At 42.8% G+C, this 20,014-nt stretch overlaps 2 protein-coding genes across 2 annotated transcripts in view; both read right to left on the minus strand.

The window, feature by feature from the left end:
• ldlrad3 (low density lipoprotein receptor class A domain containing 3) overlaps positions 1–20,014 on the minus strand; it is a 101,132-nt gene that overhangs the window by 58,179 nt on the left and 22,939 nt on the right. Inside the window, exon 2 of the mRNA XM_080438641.1 lies at positions 5,780–5,926. Coding sequence (XP_080294767.1) covers positions 5,780–5,926 — 147 coding nt within the window. The remainder of the gene's footprint in view (positions 1–5,779; positions 5,927–20,014) is intronic.
• pdhx (pyruvate dehydrogenase complex component X) overlaps positions 1–20,014 on the minus strand; it is a 408,353-nt gene that overhangs the window by 18,008 nt on the left and 370,331 nt on the right. The window lies entirely within an intron of this gene.

Here is a 20,014-nt window from a genome sequence, read left to right on the forward strand (position 1 = left end):
TTGACGTGGCCTGCTATTTAGAGCCAGCTAAAGTATTTACACGACCCTTGCCGACCCTTGTGCTGCTGGAGGGGGAGGCAGGCAGCAAACAAACAGAAAGGAGCAGACATGTTTGACAGACAGAGGAGAAGTCTGTCTTGTCTAGGTGAATAAACATCCCTTCTGTTGGGCAGAGTGAGGGAGAGAGATGTGCAGCGGGCCTGCAAGGCGTGAAGCGCTGCAATGCAGCTATTAAGACTATAAATATAGACTAAAACTGAAGGAGAGTCTTACCACACTGAAGTGGAGTTCAGAACAACACTCTGAAGTTATAAACCTGCTGTTGCCATGGTGATGGCCTATTGAGTGCCCAGGTCATCCAGCGAAGCGAGAGAGGAGGTTGTTTTTCCTGGTTCAGGTCACTTAATGCCGAGGTGAGCTATGTGAGGAATGAACGGACACTAAAATGAATCGGACTTGCCTTGTGAGCATCTGCATGTGTAAGTGTGTAAGTGTGTAAGTGTGTGTGTGTGTGTGTGTGTGTGTGTGTGTGTGCGCGCGCACACACACTTCTATCTACCAAAACATACTCATCGAGTGTATTAATGAGCAGTTTGAAAGTCCAAATGGGTTTGCTCTCAGCACTGCTTTCCCCTCGGCTGCACGCTTTCCTAAAACGAGAACTCTCATTAGTGAGACACCGGGGGATTCTCATTGACCTTTACCTCCAGCTCTGAATGAGTCCACATCGGGTGAGAGACACCCACCGTCAACACAATCTCCTGGCTAAATAGCCTGGCTTTAACTGGGTAAAAGAAATACACGTGCTAAATATGTCTGTCTTCAAGAGGGAAAGTAGGGGGTAATGATAATAGTCTTATGTCCAGGCACTTTAAACTGTAAAGAAAAATGGTCCACACTGGGCCAAGTGGTCGGTAACGCACCAACTTGGCAGAGGTACAGGAAAGAATGGGGGTGGAAACAGTCTGGTGACCCGTCTTATGCTAAAAGATGAGAGAAAATATAATATCCTGTCATATTTGTGGTCTGCATTGATCAACCTGGACATTAATGTCGTTAGTGATTGCCAGAGGGACTGTAAGTATCACTGAGTGATACAGGAATCTGAGGTATTGCTCTCAGTCTGCCAAATGTTGTGGCTCTACCATCCCACTTGGCCTAAAAGAAACTGCACGACTACAAAGTGGAACGGCTGTTTTAGCTGGGGCTTTAATTACAATCCTGCCTGCAGAAAAATCCAGCGTTGCAGCCGCTCGTTCTGCAGACTCTCTGTGCTCTTCAGATAACAGCCATCCAGACGCAGTTCTCACTCCACCCTCCGGTAATGAGCATCCCTCCCTTCATCTCTCCTTCATTCCTGTCCTCTTCTATCTATCCCTCCCCTCCCTTTTTCCAGCACAGTAGTTAACAAAGAAGGGTAGTTTCGTAGGGGATTTTCTACGGCAGTCACCAGAGATATCAGGTGACACTCAAGCATCTATTTGAGGATAATAGGGCACACTTATGTTGCAGTGGCAAATATATACGTAGATGACAACAAACAAACATAGCTCGCTCACAGCCAGAGAATTATTCTGCCTGGCAGCTCATCTTTAGCATTAGCTGTGCCATCCCACCTGCGGTATCAACAATAAACCGAAACATATCCGTTATTGCAAGGTTCAAATTTAATCATTTTAAATGACCATTCCGGCATATTTCGCTCATTGACTATGCACTATGGTATGACGCAGTATATGCCTACCTTAACATTATAATTAATAGTCACTGGAGAAAAGATTTTATGAACAAAATTCCAACAACCATGACTTAACAACGTCAGAAATATCAGCCAGAGAAGCGAGATTTATAAGCTTATTCCACAATCTAACAAATGGAGGAATACTTTGCATAATGGGTGGCTCTCTGGGCAGTGGACATGGCACCAGGAGGACAATTTTAAATGTGAATTAATTTGCATCTACAGTAGGTGTGGATTTTTTGTCATGTTCCTTTTAGGGTTGCTGCGGTGTCCGGTGTTACGTGATGTGTTGAGTAAAACACTTTTAGTTAATTTTTGTGTGCAACCTACATTCTTGTTACATACTAAGCGTGATATCAATACTTAGTTGAATGACAGGCGGTACAATTATTACGTGAAGATGACTGTTCCAGCCTCGTCTCTGTTTGCACCTACAGTAGGCTGCTCACAGCACGAGCGCAAGTCATTTCACTTGCCACATTACTATAGTTGAGGTAGAAGGAAGGCTCTAAAAAAAGTTTACTTGACAACAGCTTATTTGAACTAAGCACGAGCTTATACCGCCATGAGTACAATTACATTATTTAGGCTACTTTACAACAACCTGTAGAAGATGTACTCTCAACCAAACTTATTTCCTGTTTGTGTCTGGCTCAATGCCAGGCATGTTCAATAGGACACATACTGTTTGACGTTATGTTAATGAAGTTATTTAAAGCAGACAAGCAGACGGCACAAGATCGATGGATGGCACCCAATGAATTAATTAAATGAATTAAAGTAGGCTATGCGCATGCATTTAGTTGGTGGGAAAATCCCCACACCTCGACGGTAACCCTAGTTCTTCTGTGTGATGGCTCTGTTGGGGTCATTGCAGGTTAAGGAGCAGAGCAACTCTCCGGAGCACATACCTTCACCCGGGATCATGGCCCTTGCTTCTCTCTCTTAAAAGGTTTCATGACATGCTGGTTTACAAAACATTAAAAGTCTTTATCATGGTTCTTCAAATGTGTATTAACTCATTGAGTGCAATTGACGTGTTTCACATGTTTTACCGCAATGGTGCAACGTGCCAATGACGTGTTTGACGTGTTTTTGAAAAAAATAATGTAAAAAAAAAAAAAAAAAGATTTGCTGCTCTATTCACTTCTTGTTTAACTTATTACTGAAAAAGGCTGTATCTTGGCTCCTGAGCACTTTTTTTTACTATGTATTTTTGGCCCAGACATGTTATTTTCAAAGGCAGACAATTAATGTCAACAAGGTTGCGATGACCTAGTTGACATTTGTGAAACAACACAGTGCAAACCTCAGTGATTAGCACCCATCAGGGAATCGATTATACTGGAGATAAAAATTCTGTGACTACTTGAAAAAGGTAAGAAAATTGAAAAATTGCTGGCATAGCACAAACATATTTTTTTATTTCATTGGCACTGAGTTTTTTAACTGAAAAATCCACTCCAGCGAGCCATGGCAGGTTTTTTTCTCCCCCATCCTTCTCCTTTGAGGGGCGGAGCAGAGGCGATGATTGACAGGCAAAATCCCTCAACAGTGACACTCACAGGCAGATAGTTTTTTTTTTCATTGCAGCTGAAAAGGCTTTTAATGTTTTGTAAACTAGCATGTCATGAAACCTTTAAAGAGAAACTTCGCCGATATTGAACCTACTAGGCCCAATGAGGTGAAACGACACATTTGATCACGGGCATACTCAAGAATCAAGATCAAGATCAAGATCAAGAACAAAGGAGGATTTATTTGTCACTCACTCATACAGTTACAAGAAGCAAAATGATGAAATGAAAAACAATGATTTTTCAGCATTTTATATCTAGGGGTCAAATAGTGGGCGGGGTGGAATGCAAGAAAAGGAAAGGAGAAAAAAAGGGAAGGTAAGGGAAAGTAACGTGGAATGGCCAAGACGGCTCAAACTGAGAAGACAGCTGACAAGTGAAAAGTTTTGGTTTGAGGGACTGGCGTGGGCGTGTGTGTGTAACTTTGTGCTGACGTGTCATGGGACATGGTCTCCCGTTTGCGAATTTTGTCAAGAGTGTCTTCCGACTCCCCAAGCTGCCAGAGAGAGAGAGAAGGAGAGAGAGAGCGAGAGAGGATGCAGTGACAGAACTGACTGCTGGGGGAGGACGAGTTGGAGTTAAGGGGAGGAGGAGGAGGAGAGGTGACAGAATAAAAGGACAAGCCATATGTGATTGTCACCGGAGACGCCCAGAAGTCTCTGGATCGAGGGACGGGGGGGTAGAGAGGAGGAACGAGGAGTTTAGAGGGGGAGAAGGAGGTGGGGCAGGGACTTGGCAGGGATAAGAAAGCTGAATCCCTACCGACACCAACGAGAAGGTGACTTGAGTTTTAATTGAAAACAAGCCTCTATAATGTGAAGCATGAGCTAAGAAGATGTGGGATGAAGATGGAAAGTGTGTGTGTGTGTGTGTGTGTGTGTGTGTGTGTGTGTGTGTGTGTGTGTGTGTGTGTGTGTGTGTGTGTGTGTGTGTGTGTGTGTGTGTGTGTGTGTGTGTGTGTGTGTGTTCACAATTCTAGAGAGAGGAAAACATAAGAGAGCAAGTTATTCCCCTTCAATAAAGCAAGGGTGCAAAGTCCACCTACAACATTCCAATCTTTAAGTGGAGTTGGTTGGGAGGAAAGATCAAAGCTGGCTGACGTCTTTGACGATCAAACCCAAAACATTACAGAAACATTACATTAAAGTTGTACAATGCAGAATCACAAATAACGATTTTTAGCAACCTCTGCTGGTCACTACCGTCACTGCATACAATTTCCCTAGTCCTCGATTACCCAGAATTCCATTCGTTTTCACCGGAAGCCGGAAGCGTTTCAAAAAGCGATCTTTTAATTGTTTTATACTATCTACGGATCGTTTCTCTTAGCCAGTGGAGCATTAGTTACCATGAGCTGTGCTTTCTTTTTCTGTTCTTTTTCGATCTTCCAATCCTACATTATCTTAAAATCAGCGTGAGGTTCCTTTTTGTTAATAGCGCGGTAGTTCCTGGCCAAACAGGAAACCGTTGCGGTAGTTCCTGAGGACGTCGGCCACGACGTCATGACGTTGGCCAGGAACGTCATTTTCCCGGGAAAGTCCCCCCCGTACACGTTCAATAGAAAATATATAAATAAAAGGCTTCCGGGGGTGAAATTCACGGAGTGGGTGTTGTGAAACTTTTGCCACTCGCAAAAGATATACAATTTAACTTTAGTTTTGTTGAAAACGTTACCTAGTATTACTTTAAGCGTCGCGTGCGTTATTTCCAGCACACAGACGGTAATCGGCCGTACGCTTTGATGATGTTACTTTTTTCGCCCACCTGCTATACACTGGGGCTGAGGGGACTGGAAGACTGAAGCTCATTTCAGCAAGTTCATTCACTTGCGGTGAGTTTAATCCATTAAAACCGGGAACGCATCTCTGTAACCACTTTAACTATGATTATTTTATATTTTGGCTATTTTTGAAACATCGTGAAAATGTGTGCAAATCTTTGAATATACAGTATATATTTTCTAAAGCAATTTTTTAACTCAAATCTTTGCTTCTGGGGGGGTCCCTGGAACAACATATTTTGATGGGGGTCGGCAGCCAAATACATATCATTTTGGGTGGTCCTTGACATGAAAAACTGATATTTTAGCAACATAAATTTTTCAGAAAACTGTTAGGATGTAGAAGACATTTGTAAAGATTTGAAAACATTTTCACAATAAAAAAAAAGAATAGCAGATCTACAGGCTCGTAGCGCGGGACTCGGTGCTGGAGTATGAGCTTGTAGATCTGCTATTTTCTAATAGCCAAAGAAATCTTAAAATTGCACAGATGCGTTCCCAGATTGAATGGGTTAAACAGCCATTATGGCTGGACGGCTAGCGAAGTAGAGGAGAGCCAGAACAGTGCAGTTGGATCCGAGGAAGAGGGTAGCTGATGCAATACGTGACTGTAAAATATAGGCTACTGTATCTGTCTTGGCTAAAGGCACTCGTTAGGGCTTGAAAGTGTTGGAGACTTACGACAGCCTTTCTCGTCACTCTTGTCAAAGCAGTCGGGCAGTCCGTCACACTGCCACCCTCCCGGGACACACTTCCCGTCTCCACACATGAAGTTTCCTGGGATGTTACACTCCGTGGTGAAGTTATTCCCCGGGAGCAGCTGGCTCTCTGATAGAAAGATAGAGAGAGAAAAAGAGAGGGGAAGGAAGAGGGCCATTTATTACAATCTCAGTCCATACAGAATTTGAACTCTTCGATGATAAACTGTCTTAAATTGCATTCCTATAGCACCTTTATCCATTATAAAATGTGCAACCATGCAAGGAACCTGCTCTTCAAGAGCAGTTACGTAGGGTTCCAGTGTCTTGCTAAAGGACACTTCGACATGAAGCCAGGAGGAGCCGGGGATCGAACCTTCTGGTTCCGAGACGGCCGCTCTACCTCCCGAGCCACTGCTGCCGCCCTAGAAGGATATTGCATTCAAGAGATAATCATAGATGTCAAAAGGCGAGGCTATTATAATCTACCACCTTCTGAAGAAAGAACATATTAAACGGAGGCTCCATTTCTATAGCTGTATCAATCCCAGAGCAAATAAACAGAGGACAATCTCATGAATACAAATACACAGGGGGGTCATTCACTGATAGCAGTCTAGCAGGCAAAAGGAGTCAGTCTAGGGCTGAATAATTACTCTAGGGCATGATAAGGACACGCACGCACACACGCACACACACACACACACACACACACACACACACACACACACACACACACACACACACACACACACACACACACACACACACACACACACACACACACACACACACACACACACACACACACACACACACACACACACACACACACACACACACACGAAATAGCATCAAATGTGGATGCACAAATAAATCCTTGTGGATAGTTCATCTTGCATTCTCATACACACACACGCACACAAACACAGTCGCAGACACACACAAACAGGAAATAAACACATTAAGTGGGATGGATGCTCCTTGAACCGCTGCAAGGCATTTACTTGTTGACGCCGTACAGCCATGGAGTAATGGTCTGGAATGTGAGACACAGGCTTTTGGCTGAGGTTTGACACTGTGGTGAGCGGCTCTGCTCATAGAGCTCACAAACAAAGCTACAGGGCTCTAATTGGGAGCCTCGGACAGACCAGAGAGGCCGCTCTCACTGCTGCGCTGGAAACGAGCTTAGCCGATGGAGCCGTTCCCAGCGCGATATCGCAGCACCAGGCGCCGCGCCTGTTGCACTTGTTGGTGCTTTTTATGACCTGAAGCGCTGTGGTGATGCACGGCCCAGTAGCCAGTACTGCCACAAACATCCTTTCTTTAAATCACTAGAGCGAATGATGAAAAACGAGGGGGTGGTGGAACTTAAGAGGGTGACAAGAACATCATCATGTTTCATTTTAGTTGGCAAATGTTGTGTGGAGGGGTTAGAGTCGCTATTTTGTTCTGCTGTTCATAAAGGGGACGCAGTTGTTGTTCTTCCAGCAAGGGAGCAGACGTTTCAAATAGATTTCTTCAGATTAATTAATGATGTTAATTAAATTAATGTTTGTTTACTCCATAACGCATCACAGGGAAAAGGGTTATCTTAATGAACGCCAATACATGTAATTGTCTTTTCACAGCTTTGGCCATACGTATTATTGTACATAACAAACATAGACCATTCCGTTTAGGACTATATTTTTGTTTGTTTGTTTACCTGTTCTTCAAAGTCATTAAACAATTACCATGCTTACTTGAATAACTGAGTCAATGTTGGCTGAACCTGATTGCACAAATAATAAGTTGTGGACATTTGAATATTGTTCATAAATCTCAAGGGACTATGTTTGGCCAGACTTTTCAAATCAATCCATACTTGCAAACGCAACAATAAAAATAACAGTGCAGGGTGAGGGTGTTGGATTAGTTGAAACTTCCAAATGAAAAGCCACGTATGAGGAAAATGGTCAGCAGTAAGTACGAGTACGAGATGTTCAATGAGCTACAGATGCTATGGTCCCTTAAATACACAGGGGTCAGCACATGCACAAATTTAATATTCGCCTCTCATCACTTCAATTCTATATGTGAGCAAAGGGGCTAATAAACCATTCGCTTCCCATTGTGAAGCATATTCACATGGAGCGTGGAGTTAAACTTTGGTGAACTTTGATCTGGCGTCAACCAAGGTTGACCCCACTTGGCTGTCATTGGCTGTAGTTTTCTTAGTGAGCGTGACCAACAACCATGTGTTTCATGTGTGACCAGCAACCACATCCACTGAAATGGACTACAAACCAGTGACCATTTGCCTACATTCGCTTGGAAAGGAGCCAGCTTAGGTGGTTCGGGCATCTAGTACGGATGCCTCCCGAGCGTCTCCCTAGGGAGGTCCTCGCTGCTCGTCCCACTGGGAAGAGACCCCGGCGTAGACCAAGGACCAGATGGGGGATTACATCTCCACACTGGCCTGGGAACGCCTCGGAATCCCCCAGGAGGAAGTGGCTAATGTTGCTCAGGAGAGGGAAGGCTGGAGCTCTCTGCTGGAACTGTTGCCCCCGCGACCCGACGCTAATGGCTAAGGCCTAACAAAATAATATGTTGGTTTCCGGTTGGCGACCGACCCTATTAAATACGCGCGACCCAGATGATTTTATTGGCATTTGGAGTGAAAAAAAATAAATAAAAAAATTAAGTCAAAATCCGACCGAGTCGATCAAAAACGTCTTACAAAAAATATATTTGGTGCGACCACATTCGCGAAGTTTAATCAAAGTTTTCTTTCGTCTAAAATATCATGTGCGCAAATGTTTTGTTTTACTATTCATGCGTCATTGCATCATCGCGAGGAGACGGCGGGCGCAGCCGGGCGCACATTAACAACAACAGCAGCACATGCATGTCCTCCTCCAGCCATGGACCTGTGTACAGTGTCTGTCGTCTGCCCGTGCAAACCACCTCCTAAAATAATTCGCTTGACTTCTAAAACGTTTGCAGACATAATTAAGGAGGTGAAACAGTGCCGATGTCAGTTTTCATCTGCAGCAGAGACACGACCGAGCGGATACATGGACCCACATCTCAGTCGACATACTCTCTACGCACACCGAGCCTCTAGCCTCTCAGGCTGGGTCTGTTTTGGCCATGTTCAACTTAAATATTTAGCCCTGAGATGCGAGGAGGAAGCAACATAACGTGCACTTGCCCACCGCCAAACAAGCTCAGAACAAAAAGGAGGAATTGTTTAACGACGTACTAAACTTTCTACGAGAGAGACAAGTCGGCTTCTCGGTCCCAGAGGGTGCATCCACACATGTCCGTACGCTAGCGTGCAACGGTACGCTACGTGACGGTAGCCCCGTTCACTCCCATGTTAAAAAAAAACCCGGAACGGTACTTCCGGTTTTAAACTTAACATGGGAGTGGATGGGACTTCCGTCGTCCGTACGACAACTTGATGGAGATGTGTGGATGTACCCAGAGACGACGACCTGCGGATCCCATCTACTGACTGTAAAGTTCAGCTGACGTTACTGTGACAGTGTGAGAAAGCTAGCAAACGTTACCTATGTGTTTTTGTGTCACTAACATCACCAGCACTCTGCGCATGGGGTAAATAATATTCCCCGTTTAGACAAAGCCTTCTAGTATAGTCTCGACAAATAGGCAGTGGTGGAAAGTTACTATTCTACTGCATAGAAACATATGAAATCAGACAATTTGAAACCCCTATTAAAATCGTCTAGGACTACATTTGCAAGTGCTCTATAGTCCACTAAATAGAATGGGGCCATGACACAAAGGCTACAGACCACTTTTGCAGTGGTGTAAAGTAACTAAGTACATTTACTCAAGTACTGTACTTAAGTACAATTTTGAGGTATTTGTACTTTACTTCAGTATTTCCAATTTCCAACACTTTTACTTCTACTCCACTACATCTCAGAGGCAAATATTGTACTTTTACTCCACTACAATTATTTGAAAACCGTAGTTACTAGTTACTTTTCAGATATACATTTGTATATTATAAAACATACATTAACCACTTTAGCCCTATTTTATACATAGGCTATTTGAAAATAGCCGATCTACAAGCTCACAATGGCGACACGTTGTGAGCTTGTAGATCTGCTATTTATTTTTTTTACATTTTAGTACTTCTACTTTTGGTACTTTAAGTACATTTTGATACCAATACTTTTGTACTTTTACTCAAGTACATTTTGAATTGCGGACTTTTACTTGTAACAGAGTACTTCTACATTGCAGTATTCATACTTTCACTTAAGTAAAACATTTGAGTACTTTTTCCACCACTGCACTTTTGTTTACACATGCATGTATCAATGGTGGCCAATAAAGACCTATTTACCTATTTCATAATACATCAAATTCATAGTGCTTTTCAAGGTTTTGAACAATTCAAAAAAGTAAAATAAACAACTTTGACCTGTCAGTCATCAATGGGTATTTACACAGTCAGGTGTAATTAAGAGTCAATATAAGCCCACCCATTTGAATGGGGACTTAAAATTACTTACTTAAAATACACCCATGTTACCCATTGACACATCAAGATGGCTGCTGTGGAATACTGTAGGTCTAAATTGGCCACCATTGAGATAGACAAAACAAAATTGGTCTGTAGTCTTTGTGTTTTACAATTCAGTTGTCTGGGGAACAGTGTCATATATTTTAATAGCTACATTCTCTCAAATATTGCATTGTTGAACATTGGAAAGGGGGAAAAAAGTTTAATTTGAAATGTTTGTCATTTAAAAAGGTCTGTGAACTTTTCATGGACCGTTTACTTGAAGATGTTTGTTTTGTATTAATATTTTTGGTATGTGAGTGATACAGCACTTTACTTTGGTACTTTACTTAGAGTTGAATTAAAACTCAAAAGTATTCAACCAGTGTGTGGACATTCTATTCAAAGTTTTCAATTGATTATTGTTTGTTGTTTTCAGACACTATTTTGTAAGTGCAGTGTACATGAACCATTTAATGATTTAGAAATTGGTAACTCAGGAAAACATAGAATATATTAAAAAAGAAGCATTAATATCGATCATTGCCATAGGAAAAAAAAAAAAAAAAAAAAAAAACGACCTACCCATCCTTCCCATGAGGAAATAAAATAAAATAAAAAATAAAATTGCTACCCGTCATTCCCACAAAAAAATAAAAATAAAAATAAAATAAAATAAATTCCCTACCTACTCAGCCCTAAAATGACAGCCAACCGGAAACCAAAGTTTTATTTTGTTAGGCCTAATGGGAGGGCGGGACTGATATTCCCATATATATGCATATATGGAGATCCGGTCTTGGGCCATAGATCCGACCTGCCCATATGTGGTCACGTGCATATAGCCTAGCCAATGGGACTGACCGACTTCAAACTAGGCGCGCATCGCAATGCGCTACTCCCAAATATGGAGTGTGTTATCTAACCTCAATGTGTCGTCATGGCATCAGGCGCAAACAAATCAGTTAGCTCCATATATGGGCACAAAAGGAGGCATGCCCATACAGGGGCATATCTTGATGACATCTCCATGTATGGGAATGAAAGGGACAAGGACTGACAGATACAGAGGGAGTGCGGTGCCTGCCGTTGATTAGTTAGGATATCCAGTTGTGCAGAACCGCCAATGCGACCAACATGCCCCATATATGGGTATTCCAATATATGGGCATATACTGATGACATCAGGGATCTCCATATTTGGGCACAAAAGGGACACAGACAGACGGGTACAACGGGTACCCCGACACTATGACTCAGACATATTGGTCGGATCGGCATGAGGGCCCCATAGCGGGCCGAACTCTAGATGTGAGGGCCATTTAGCGGCCCGAACCTCTAGTACTATAAAAGGGCTCGTCTTTAACTCATTGAGTGCCAATGACGTCTTTTGACGGCCGTTTTCAGTGTGCCATTAGTGCCAATGACGTCTTTTGACGTCACTAAATTTTTTTTTTCTCCAAATATATATATATATATTTTGGGGTATTTTTATTATTATTTTTATCTCAAAGGAACTAGGAGAAAACGATTTTCAAAAAGTTAATGCTCCATCCACTTCAATGTTAAAATGTAAACGGAGAAAAAAAACACATTTTTCCATTTTTCCTGCCTGTGGCATAGGGATCAACAAGCTTGAAGTAAGCCTGGCAGTGAATGAGTTAAAGTCATATACCACACCTTTTGTAAAAGACTTCAACTCATAACAGCAGAATATTGGCCCTGCCCCTTTGTTTGGCATCCCCTTAGACTCAACCAATCCCTAGACTCCCTCTCCAGTTAAGTGATACATCACCTGCTGTTACATCAGCACCTCTCTCCTGCTGCCCTCTCGCTCCAGCAGATTCAATGACTAGAGCGTGGTTTAAATGAGGCAGAACAGCCGTGGCCCTCCTCAGGGTGGATGATGCAAAGCCCTCTTTTGTCTCTCGCAATAAAGGGATGGAGAGAGCACGGGATGAAGAGAACTCATTTAGCAGAGTAATAATTAAACTAGAAAATGTGCTCCTCGGAGCACAAGTCTCCGCCAGCGGACCCGTGCTATTTTAATCAAATGAAATCACCTACCCTATCTTTAACCATAGTTCTCTAGGAATGTTCTAATTTCATAATATCATCATCATAATGCAAAAGGCGTTGGTTAAAATATTTTCTCTGTGTGATGTCTTTTTCTCTTTCTGTTTTTAAACCACCACGGCCATAAGGGTACTTTGATGGATTTGCCAATTCTTCAAACTTGTCGTCTAGATAGAATGCGCGTGGTTTTTGGTGTTCTGCAGGGGCGACTGAATATGTAGTGTCTTTCAGATTTACTGATGGCGTTCTCATCCTTAGAAGCGGTCAGTTGACACACCTATTTATAGAATTGTATTTCGTCATGCATCCCTCATGCATCCCTCTAGCCAATCAAAGGCATTGGTGTCAACATATTAACACGTATTAAGACTTCGGCCTTGTTGTGGGATCAATTCAACTCTAGTCCTCTTCTGTGTTACTGTTGTAGATGAGTATGCTTTCTTAGCTTTGGCCTTCTGCACCTTTGCTTGACCAATGTTAGGTGTTCTCAGAGGGACACACACACGCACGGACGGGTGATTTGGACTAGAAGATACTGTTCCAATCAAGACTGATTGATCCTGTCTTACCTCGCTTCAAAAACGTAAACGGCTTTTTGAAGTGACACACCTATTTATAGGATTGTATTTCGTCATGCGTCCCTCTAGCCAATCAGAGACATTGATGTCAACATATTGACACGTATTAAGACTTCGGCTTTGTTGTGGGATCATTTCAACTCTAGTCCTCTTCTGTGTTACAATTGTAGATGAGTATGCTTTCTTAGCTTTGGCCTTCTGCGCCTTTGCTTGACCAATGTTAGGTGTTCTCAGAGGGAAACACACACGCACAGACGGGTGATTTGGACTTACTGAAGGTACTGTTCCAATCAAGTCTGATTGATCCTGTTTTACCTCACTTCAGTGACACACCTATTTATAGAATTTTATTTCGTCACGCGTCCCTCTAGCCAATCAGAGGCATTGGTGTCAACAAATTGACACGTGTCACGTGGAGCTTGCCCAATGTTAGCTTGGCTAACAATGTTTGCTCACACGAAGCGAAAACATATTCTCCACCTTCGGCGGAGACAATAATACTTTAGAGTAAATTGCGGGCGTTGTCCTAAGTGTTATTTCTCTCACGGGCGTGAGAGGCCATGCTGGAAGCTGTGGAGGAATACATGCAACATAAAGCCGGATTTTGACTTACTTGCGCATGGTGTCGTGCACAGAAGATGGGTGATCTACAAGCTCTGCATCGCGTTGTGAGTTTGTAGATTTTTGGTGTGCAATACCTGCGAGCAATCAAGTATAAATCAGGTTTTAATGTACACACCACCACTGGCCAACGGCCACCATGGGAATATGTAGGCTTAGACACACACACACACACACACACACACACACACACACACACACACACACACACACACACACACACACACACACACACACACACACACACACACACACACACACACACACACACACACACACACACACACACACACACACACACACACACACACACACACACACACACACACACACACACACACACACACACAAATGCCGTTAACTACTCAGTGCAACAAAATGAAGAAGGGACCCTGGGGGACTTTTCTATGCAGAAGAGGAGCAGAGACACAAATAAAGGGATACAGGATGGGTGGTCAGTAGGTTAATTGTAGAGCTGCTTGGAGAGCAGGTGTGTGTGTGTGTGTGTGTGTGTGTGTGTGTGTGTGTGTGTGTGTGTGTGTGTGTGTGTGTGTGTGTGTGTGTGTGTGTGTGTGTGTGTGTGTGTGTGTGTGTGTGCGAACTGAGAGAAGGTGCAATTGTGTTATGGACATACTGTATGAAGTAGAGCGAGAGAGAGAAAGACAGACAGATAGACAGACAGATAGACAGAGACAGAGAGAGAAACAAGCTGAAAGACAGGTTGACAGCTTACATCTTCTCCCATGGGTTTATAACACTGCCAGTAGCATACTCCAGGAGTGATTCCTGCATCCTAGTTATATATGAGTGTATGTGTGTGTGTGTGTGTGTGTGTGTGTGTGTGTGTGTGTGTGTGTGTGTGTGTGTGTGTGTGTGTGTGTGTGTGTGTGTGTGTGTGTGTGTGTGTGTGTGTGTGTGTGCGCGCGTTTCTCTTTTTTGGCAAGCTCAACACACCTTGTTTGTGGGCCTCCTCCGCGGCATCGATACAGTAATGAGATAGACTGCTTACAGTGGTTTTTACAACCAAGGTAAACTAACAGGCCACATCATTACCACCGCCGCTACAGAGCTGTGGCTCATTACAGGCCCTTTATTAGTATGTTAACCAAATGATTACCTCACTGCAGTGTTGCCTGCTTACCATGGCAGGGCCAAGGTGACCCGCGGAAGGATCTAATTGATTTTCTCAAAGGATCTGTCACGCCCCTCCCTCATCCTCGATGCATTTCATTTACTATGATGGAATGGATATTAGCCCAGGCCAGGCCCTTAGTTTTCAACGTGCAGCTGCACAAAACAGCTGTGTACCGATGCGGTGACAGGCTGGGTGCAATAACGTGTGTGTACCTGCGTGTGTGTGTGTGTGTGTGTGTGTGTGTGTGTGTGTGTGTGTGTGTGTGTGTGTGTGTGTGTGTGTGTGTGTGTGTGTGTGTGTGTGTGTGTGTGTGTGTTAGTGCAGGAGAGGGAGGTAATGAGAGCGAGAGACAGAGAGAGAAAGAGAGTGAGAGAGAGAGAGAGAGAGATGAGATAAGGCAGGGATGAAGCCTGTGTATCTCACATGGGGAGTTTGGGCCAATTACTCAGGGTAAATATTGACTACAGTGTCCCTGCTTCTGAACACGTTCCGCCTCCCACCTCCACCATCCGTATGTCCACGAAGACCCCTACGCTGTAAAATCCATAGTATTCATTTAAAGGGATACTTCACTTTCCGCCGGGGGACACATTTAAAAAAAATATTAAAAATAAATGAAAAAAGTTATGGAAAATTCATGGCCCCCTCACGACACGCAGTGTCCTACTAATGTGTGAGGGGGCCATGAATTTTCCATAACTTTTTTCATTTATTTTTAATATTTTTTTTAAATGTGTCCCCGGCCCGAAAGTGAAGTACCCCTTTAACTCTCAGCAGGGAGTGTACAAATGGGGTCCATTAGGTTGAATTGATACTGAAGATTTTACTGTGTATTTAGGCTATTAATACAGAGCTTGCAATCTAACTAGCATCCATTTTGTTTTGTTTTTTAATTAGCAAAGGCTCTGTTTACACTACTTCTTTTTGTTTTTGCCAGAACATTGACCCAATGTATAGCTCTGCAGCTGCCGTTGTTACTGTAGTCTCTGTAGTATATCGACTGCAACTCGGCTCATTCAATTATAATAAAAACAATAAATACAATAAAAAATAGTCTAATTTCCCAATGGATTCGAATAATTATTGAAATAATATTTGGAATTTTGTCAAATATTTTCTTTAGGCTGAAAACCAATAACAATGTGAAACATTACTCTGATCTTGTGCCAAAAGTAATGTATAGTACTGTTGCTGAGTTTGCTTTGTTCAGGTGGAGTGCAAAACCATTTTATTGGAGCCTTGTGAGTGCTGGAGTAAGTAAGCCACTGCTCACCCAAACAAAGGCTTCTTATATGATTTCTAGGAATGTCAATATAATAATAACAATAAAAGACCTCCAAACAGAGGTTTCATCCAAAGTGCAACAAGAACATGATGTTAGTGGCCATTTGAGTTTCCTTGTTGGGGTGTGTTTTAGCCTTTAACTTTACCTATAAATGTAATTTTCTCTTTCCCCAAGTAATCTGAGACTTTCTTCTCAATGGATTTAACTGAAATAAGGGTTAAAAAGGACATAACTGAAACATTCCCAAAACATTCCAAATGTGAATAATCTAGTGGCAAGTATTATTGGGCTTTTGGAACAGCAAATGTCTAGGTACAAATGCCGCAGCCACACTTTACTCCATCGATTCAAAATGTTTTCAGTTACACCTTATGAACAATGATGCTGGAGAGTGGAAACAGCAACCTACTACAACTACATGAACATGTCTCTAAATATGATGCCTGACAGCCCATGCTTTAGCTACCTCCTACACACAACTTAGTACACCATCTCCCAGTTTGAGTGGACATTTTCATAACAATAATGGAATTATTCTCCACCTACATCATACCTACTCACTCATAAATGACAGTACTACCCCTGGCAGAGCCTATTGTACATTTTATAAACCTTGCAGAATAATGGATGTTGAGCGCCGTACCATTTCTCTCCAGGTGCACAGCTGGACGCGGGCCTGCACTAGCGAGGCACCACAGCACTTCAGCTGTAATATTATTCAACAGGGGGGTGGAGAAAATAAATCATGATAGTACAGTGGGCGGAGAAGGACAAAAACACTGTCAAGGCCATGGTATATAGCAGAAACAGAAACACGTCAAGGCTGTACGCTAGAGTGCCTGGAGGCAGACAGAAGACCAAGGGAAAGAGAGGGAGAGAACACGAAAGGGAAAGGAGAAGAAAGAATAGTCTACGTGGAGTTACTTACTACATGTGGAGAGGGAAAACAGAGAGTGGAAGATGGCCCCGTTAAGTAGAAATAGAGTAATAGAGTAATATATCAGGGACAGCATTTTCTTCCCACTAGATTCCCAGTAACAGAAACCCTAGCGTGTTCTATTCCCCATACTCCGGGATGCAAAAGGTCAGTGGTATAAATCTATATCTAACATCGCTCTTGGCTCTGTGCTGGTACTGTGACCCCATCAGCTGGAGGAGGCGCAGAGATCTGACCAGCATCGATTGGCCCTGGGCTGAGAGGTGACTCATAGACTGAAATGGCAACGGCAAATTGATTGGAGTGCCTCGCAAATCTCAGTAAGGTGTATATGGTAGAAGTGCAAGGGCTAGCCAGACAGTGCCGGAAGCATCACAACACAAATGTTTGGTGGCAAGTCATAGGCCGGCGGACACAGCAACACACTTGCAGAATACAGTGTGCTACAAGTGGACCCTTATGGGTTCGGGGTTAAATTAACACAGATCTAGCTGTGTACTGACAAATAATTAGTATTTCTCATCTGCAATTGCTCCTTTGTCCACTGTGCAATGCTTACGGAATTATTTGAAATTCTGTTTAAGGCGTAAACAAAAGGCAAAATAAATAACTTTTAACCAATTTCATGGTCATGGTTTCATGTCATTAGCGGCGAAAATTGTCCAAAAACAAAACTAAACTAAAGTAGCAGATCTACAAGCTTTGCAATGTGTTGTGAGCTTATAGATTAGCTATTTTCGCTATTTCGTTTACGACATAGTAGATAGGGCGTAAGTCGTTTTAAGCTCACTAAATCCCAAGACAAACACAAAGCCGTGTCTTTTCATGTTTGCAGGAGATGGAGAATACAGGATCAATATTGCCTGGCTCTGAATAAAAACCCAGCCCCCATTTTGTCGTGGTCAAGGGCAGGATCTTACCTTCCCATTCATGTGCCGTTTTTAATGGGCCCGGGTGTATCAGGAGCTTCAGAGGCACAGCGGGTGGTAGAGGTAATGTGGCTGTCTCTTTGAGCATGTATGTAATTTATGGACGTCTGTCTGTCCATAAGAGAGACACTTAAGCCCAATTTGCATTTAGTCATACAACGGTGACGCATGCCGAAATTAACTGATCTACAAGCTCACAACATGTCGCATTTGCAACGCGCTTCGAGCTTGTCGATCTGCTATTTCCGTTACGCAACGCTGTCATTCGACAGGGCATAAGTTAAGCTTTCGAGAGATGTACTGTAGGTTGGTGGCCATAAGCAAGGAAGTGAATGAGTGCATGCGAGAGAGAGACGGAGAGGGGGGGGGGGGCAGGATCGATGTTCTCCACCTATTAACTCATTGAAATGTCCATTATAAATTAGCAGTACTCTAAAGCCAATTTTAAACAAATGTAATTTATACAATATTTTCGAGCTACCAATGAAATGCAACGCAATGCATCACGCCGAAAATGCGCCACTGTGCGAAAAAAAAAAGTATAAATAAATTCGACAAGTATTTGTCCTATTTGTTCTTGAAAAAGTATGAAAGGCTTAAGGGCTGTGGTATGCTTCAATCAAAAGGTGCCACTGACAGACACACAGGACAACAGGCAGTGGCAGCATAAAGCCAGTAAAGCCTTAATACATCATTAAAGCATCCAAGCCCACAGCCCAGGGCTTTGACTGGGAATTCAATTTGGGAGTTCAATTATGAGATGCCACTTGCTTGTGTGAGTGAGTGGGTTTGTGTGGGTTTATGTGTGTGCGCGAGCGTGCGTGAGCGTGTGTGCCCGTGAGTGCAATGTGTTTACAAAACAAATAAAACAAAGATAATCCATTATAGAAATAAAGCTCAGTAATTACATTACATTCTCTTTGTAAAAGATTTATGATTACTTGTCAGATGAGAAACCTTTGATACCATTTTAAATAATGGCAGATAGCCATTAGAGGGATTGAAAAATGTATTCCCAAAATACAATCTAGAAAGAAATCGCAAGGATAACTGAAATTTATGTTGTTCGGATTTTGGAGAATAATGCTATTATGTTGCTGACTGTGCTTAAATAATAAATATTGTGCTCGGGTGGTGCAGTGGTAAAGTAGCTGCCCACCACCACGGAGGTTGTGGGTTCAAATCCACCGTGGTGCATCAGACTTCATCGGGTGTCTATTCACCTGTTTCCTAGGCTGTGTGTGTTTCACTTCCTGTCGATTTCATTGGATCTCATTGGTCATCTGACCAGTTTCATTGGATTTCATTGGATCAAATCGACAGGAAGTGAAACACACACAGCCTAGGAAACAGGTGAATACGAACACAATTAGCCCGTGTTCAGGGGAGGGAAGCCGGGCGAGGAGGGTGATAATTGACACTGCACATAATCCTACGGACTGAGGCGACACCTGCCAGCAGGGAGTGTTGGGCGGGAGGAGTAGGACGAAGGCTCTACGTCCTCCCGGTGGGGGCTCCTCACTGGCAGGTGAGTCAGAAGGATACAGCAGCAGTGAAAACACAGACATGTGTGTGGGGAGGAATCAATTGGCATAATGACTAAATTGGGGTAAAAAGCTAAACAAATAATAATAAAAAAAAACTTTAAGTAGGTAATGAACGTTCTGTGCTGAATTATAATGTGTGCCTCATCTGTGTTTACTCCAGGCAGAGATCAGCTAACCTGTACAGGTGCAGAAGAGGTACTCTACCACAGTAAAAAATCCTCACTGTTAATCTATCCATTCCTAACTGAGAGGTAACCAAATGGTCTCTCATGGGTCCATTTTGGTTACATCTTTAAACTCTATGAGTTAACTTAACACAGGATTCTACTGTGCAGGAATAGGTCATCAAAAGTCTTTCACACACCTGAATGAAATCCTACATGTACACATAACTTGCAACAATTTGGTCTAGGACATTCTTCAGGCGTCAAAATAATGCCTGAAGAAGGTCATATACCAAAACGTTCCTATTTATTAAAAGAAAACTAGTGTGGAAAAAAATCTAGTGTTTGGAGAGAATGCCCCTTTGGTTATGCAATATCATTCTGTTGTACCCGTTGTCAGAGTACTTAGTGCAGTTACCCA

Source organism: Gymnoscopelus braueri (genome assembly GCF_963280865.1).
Source record: "Gymnoscopelus braueri genome assembly, chromosome: 9".
Lineage (NCBI taxonomy): Eukaryota > Metazoa > Chordata > Actinopteri > Myctophiformes > Myctophidae > Gymnoscopelus > Gymnoscopelus braueri.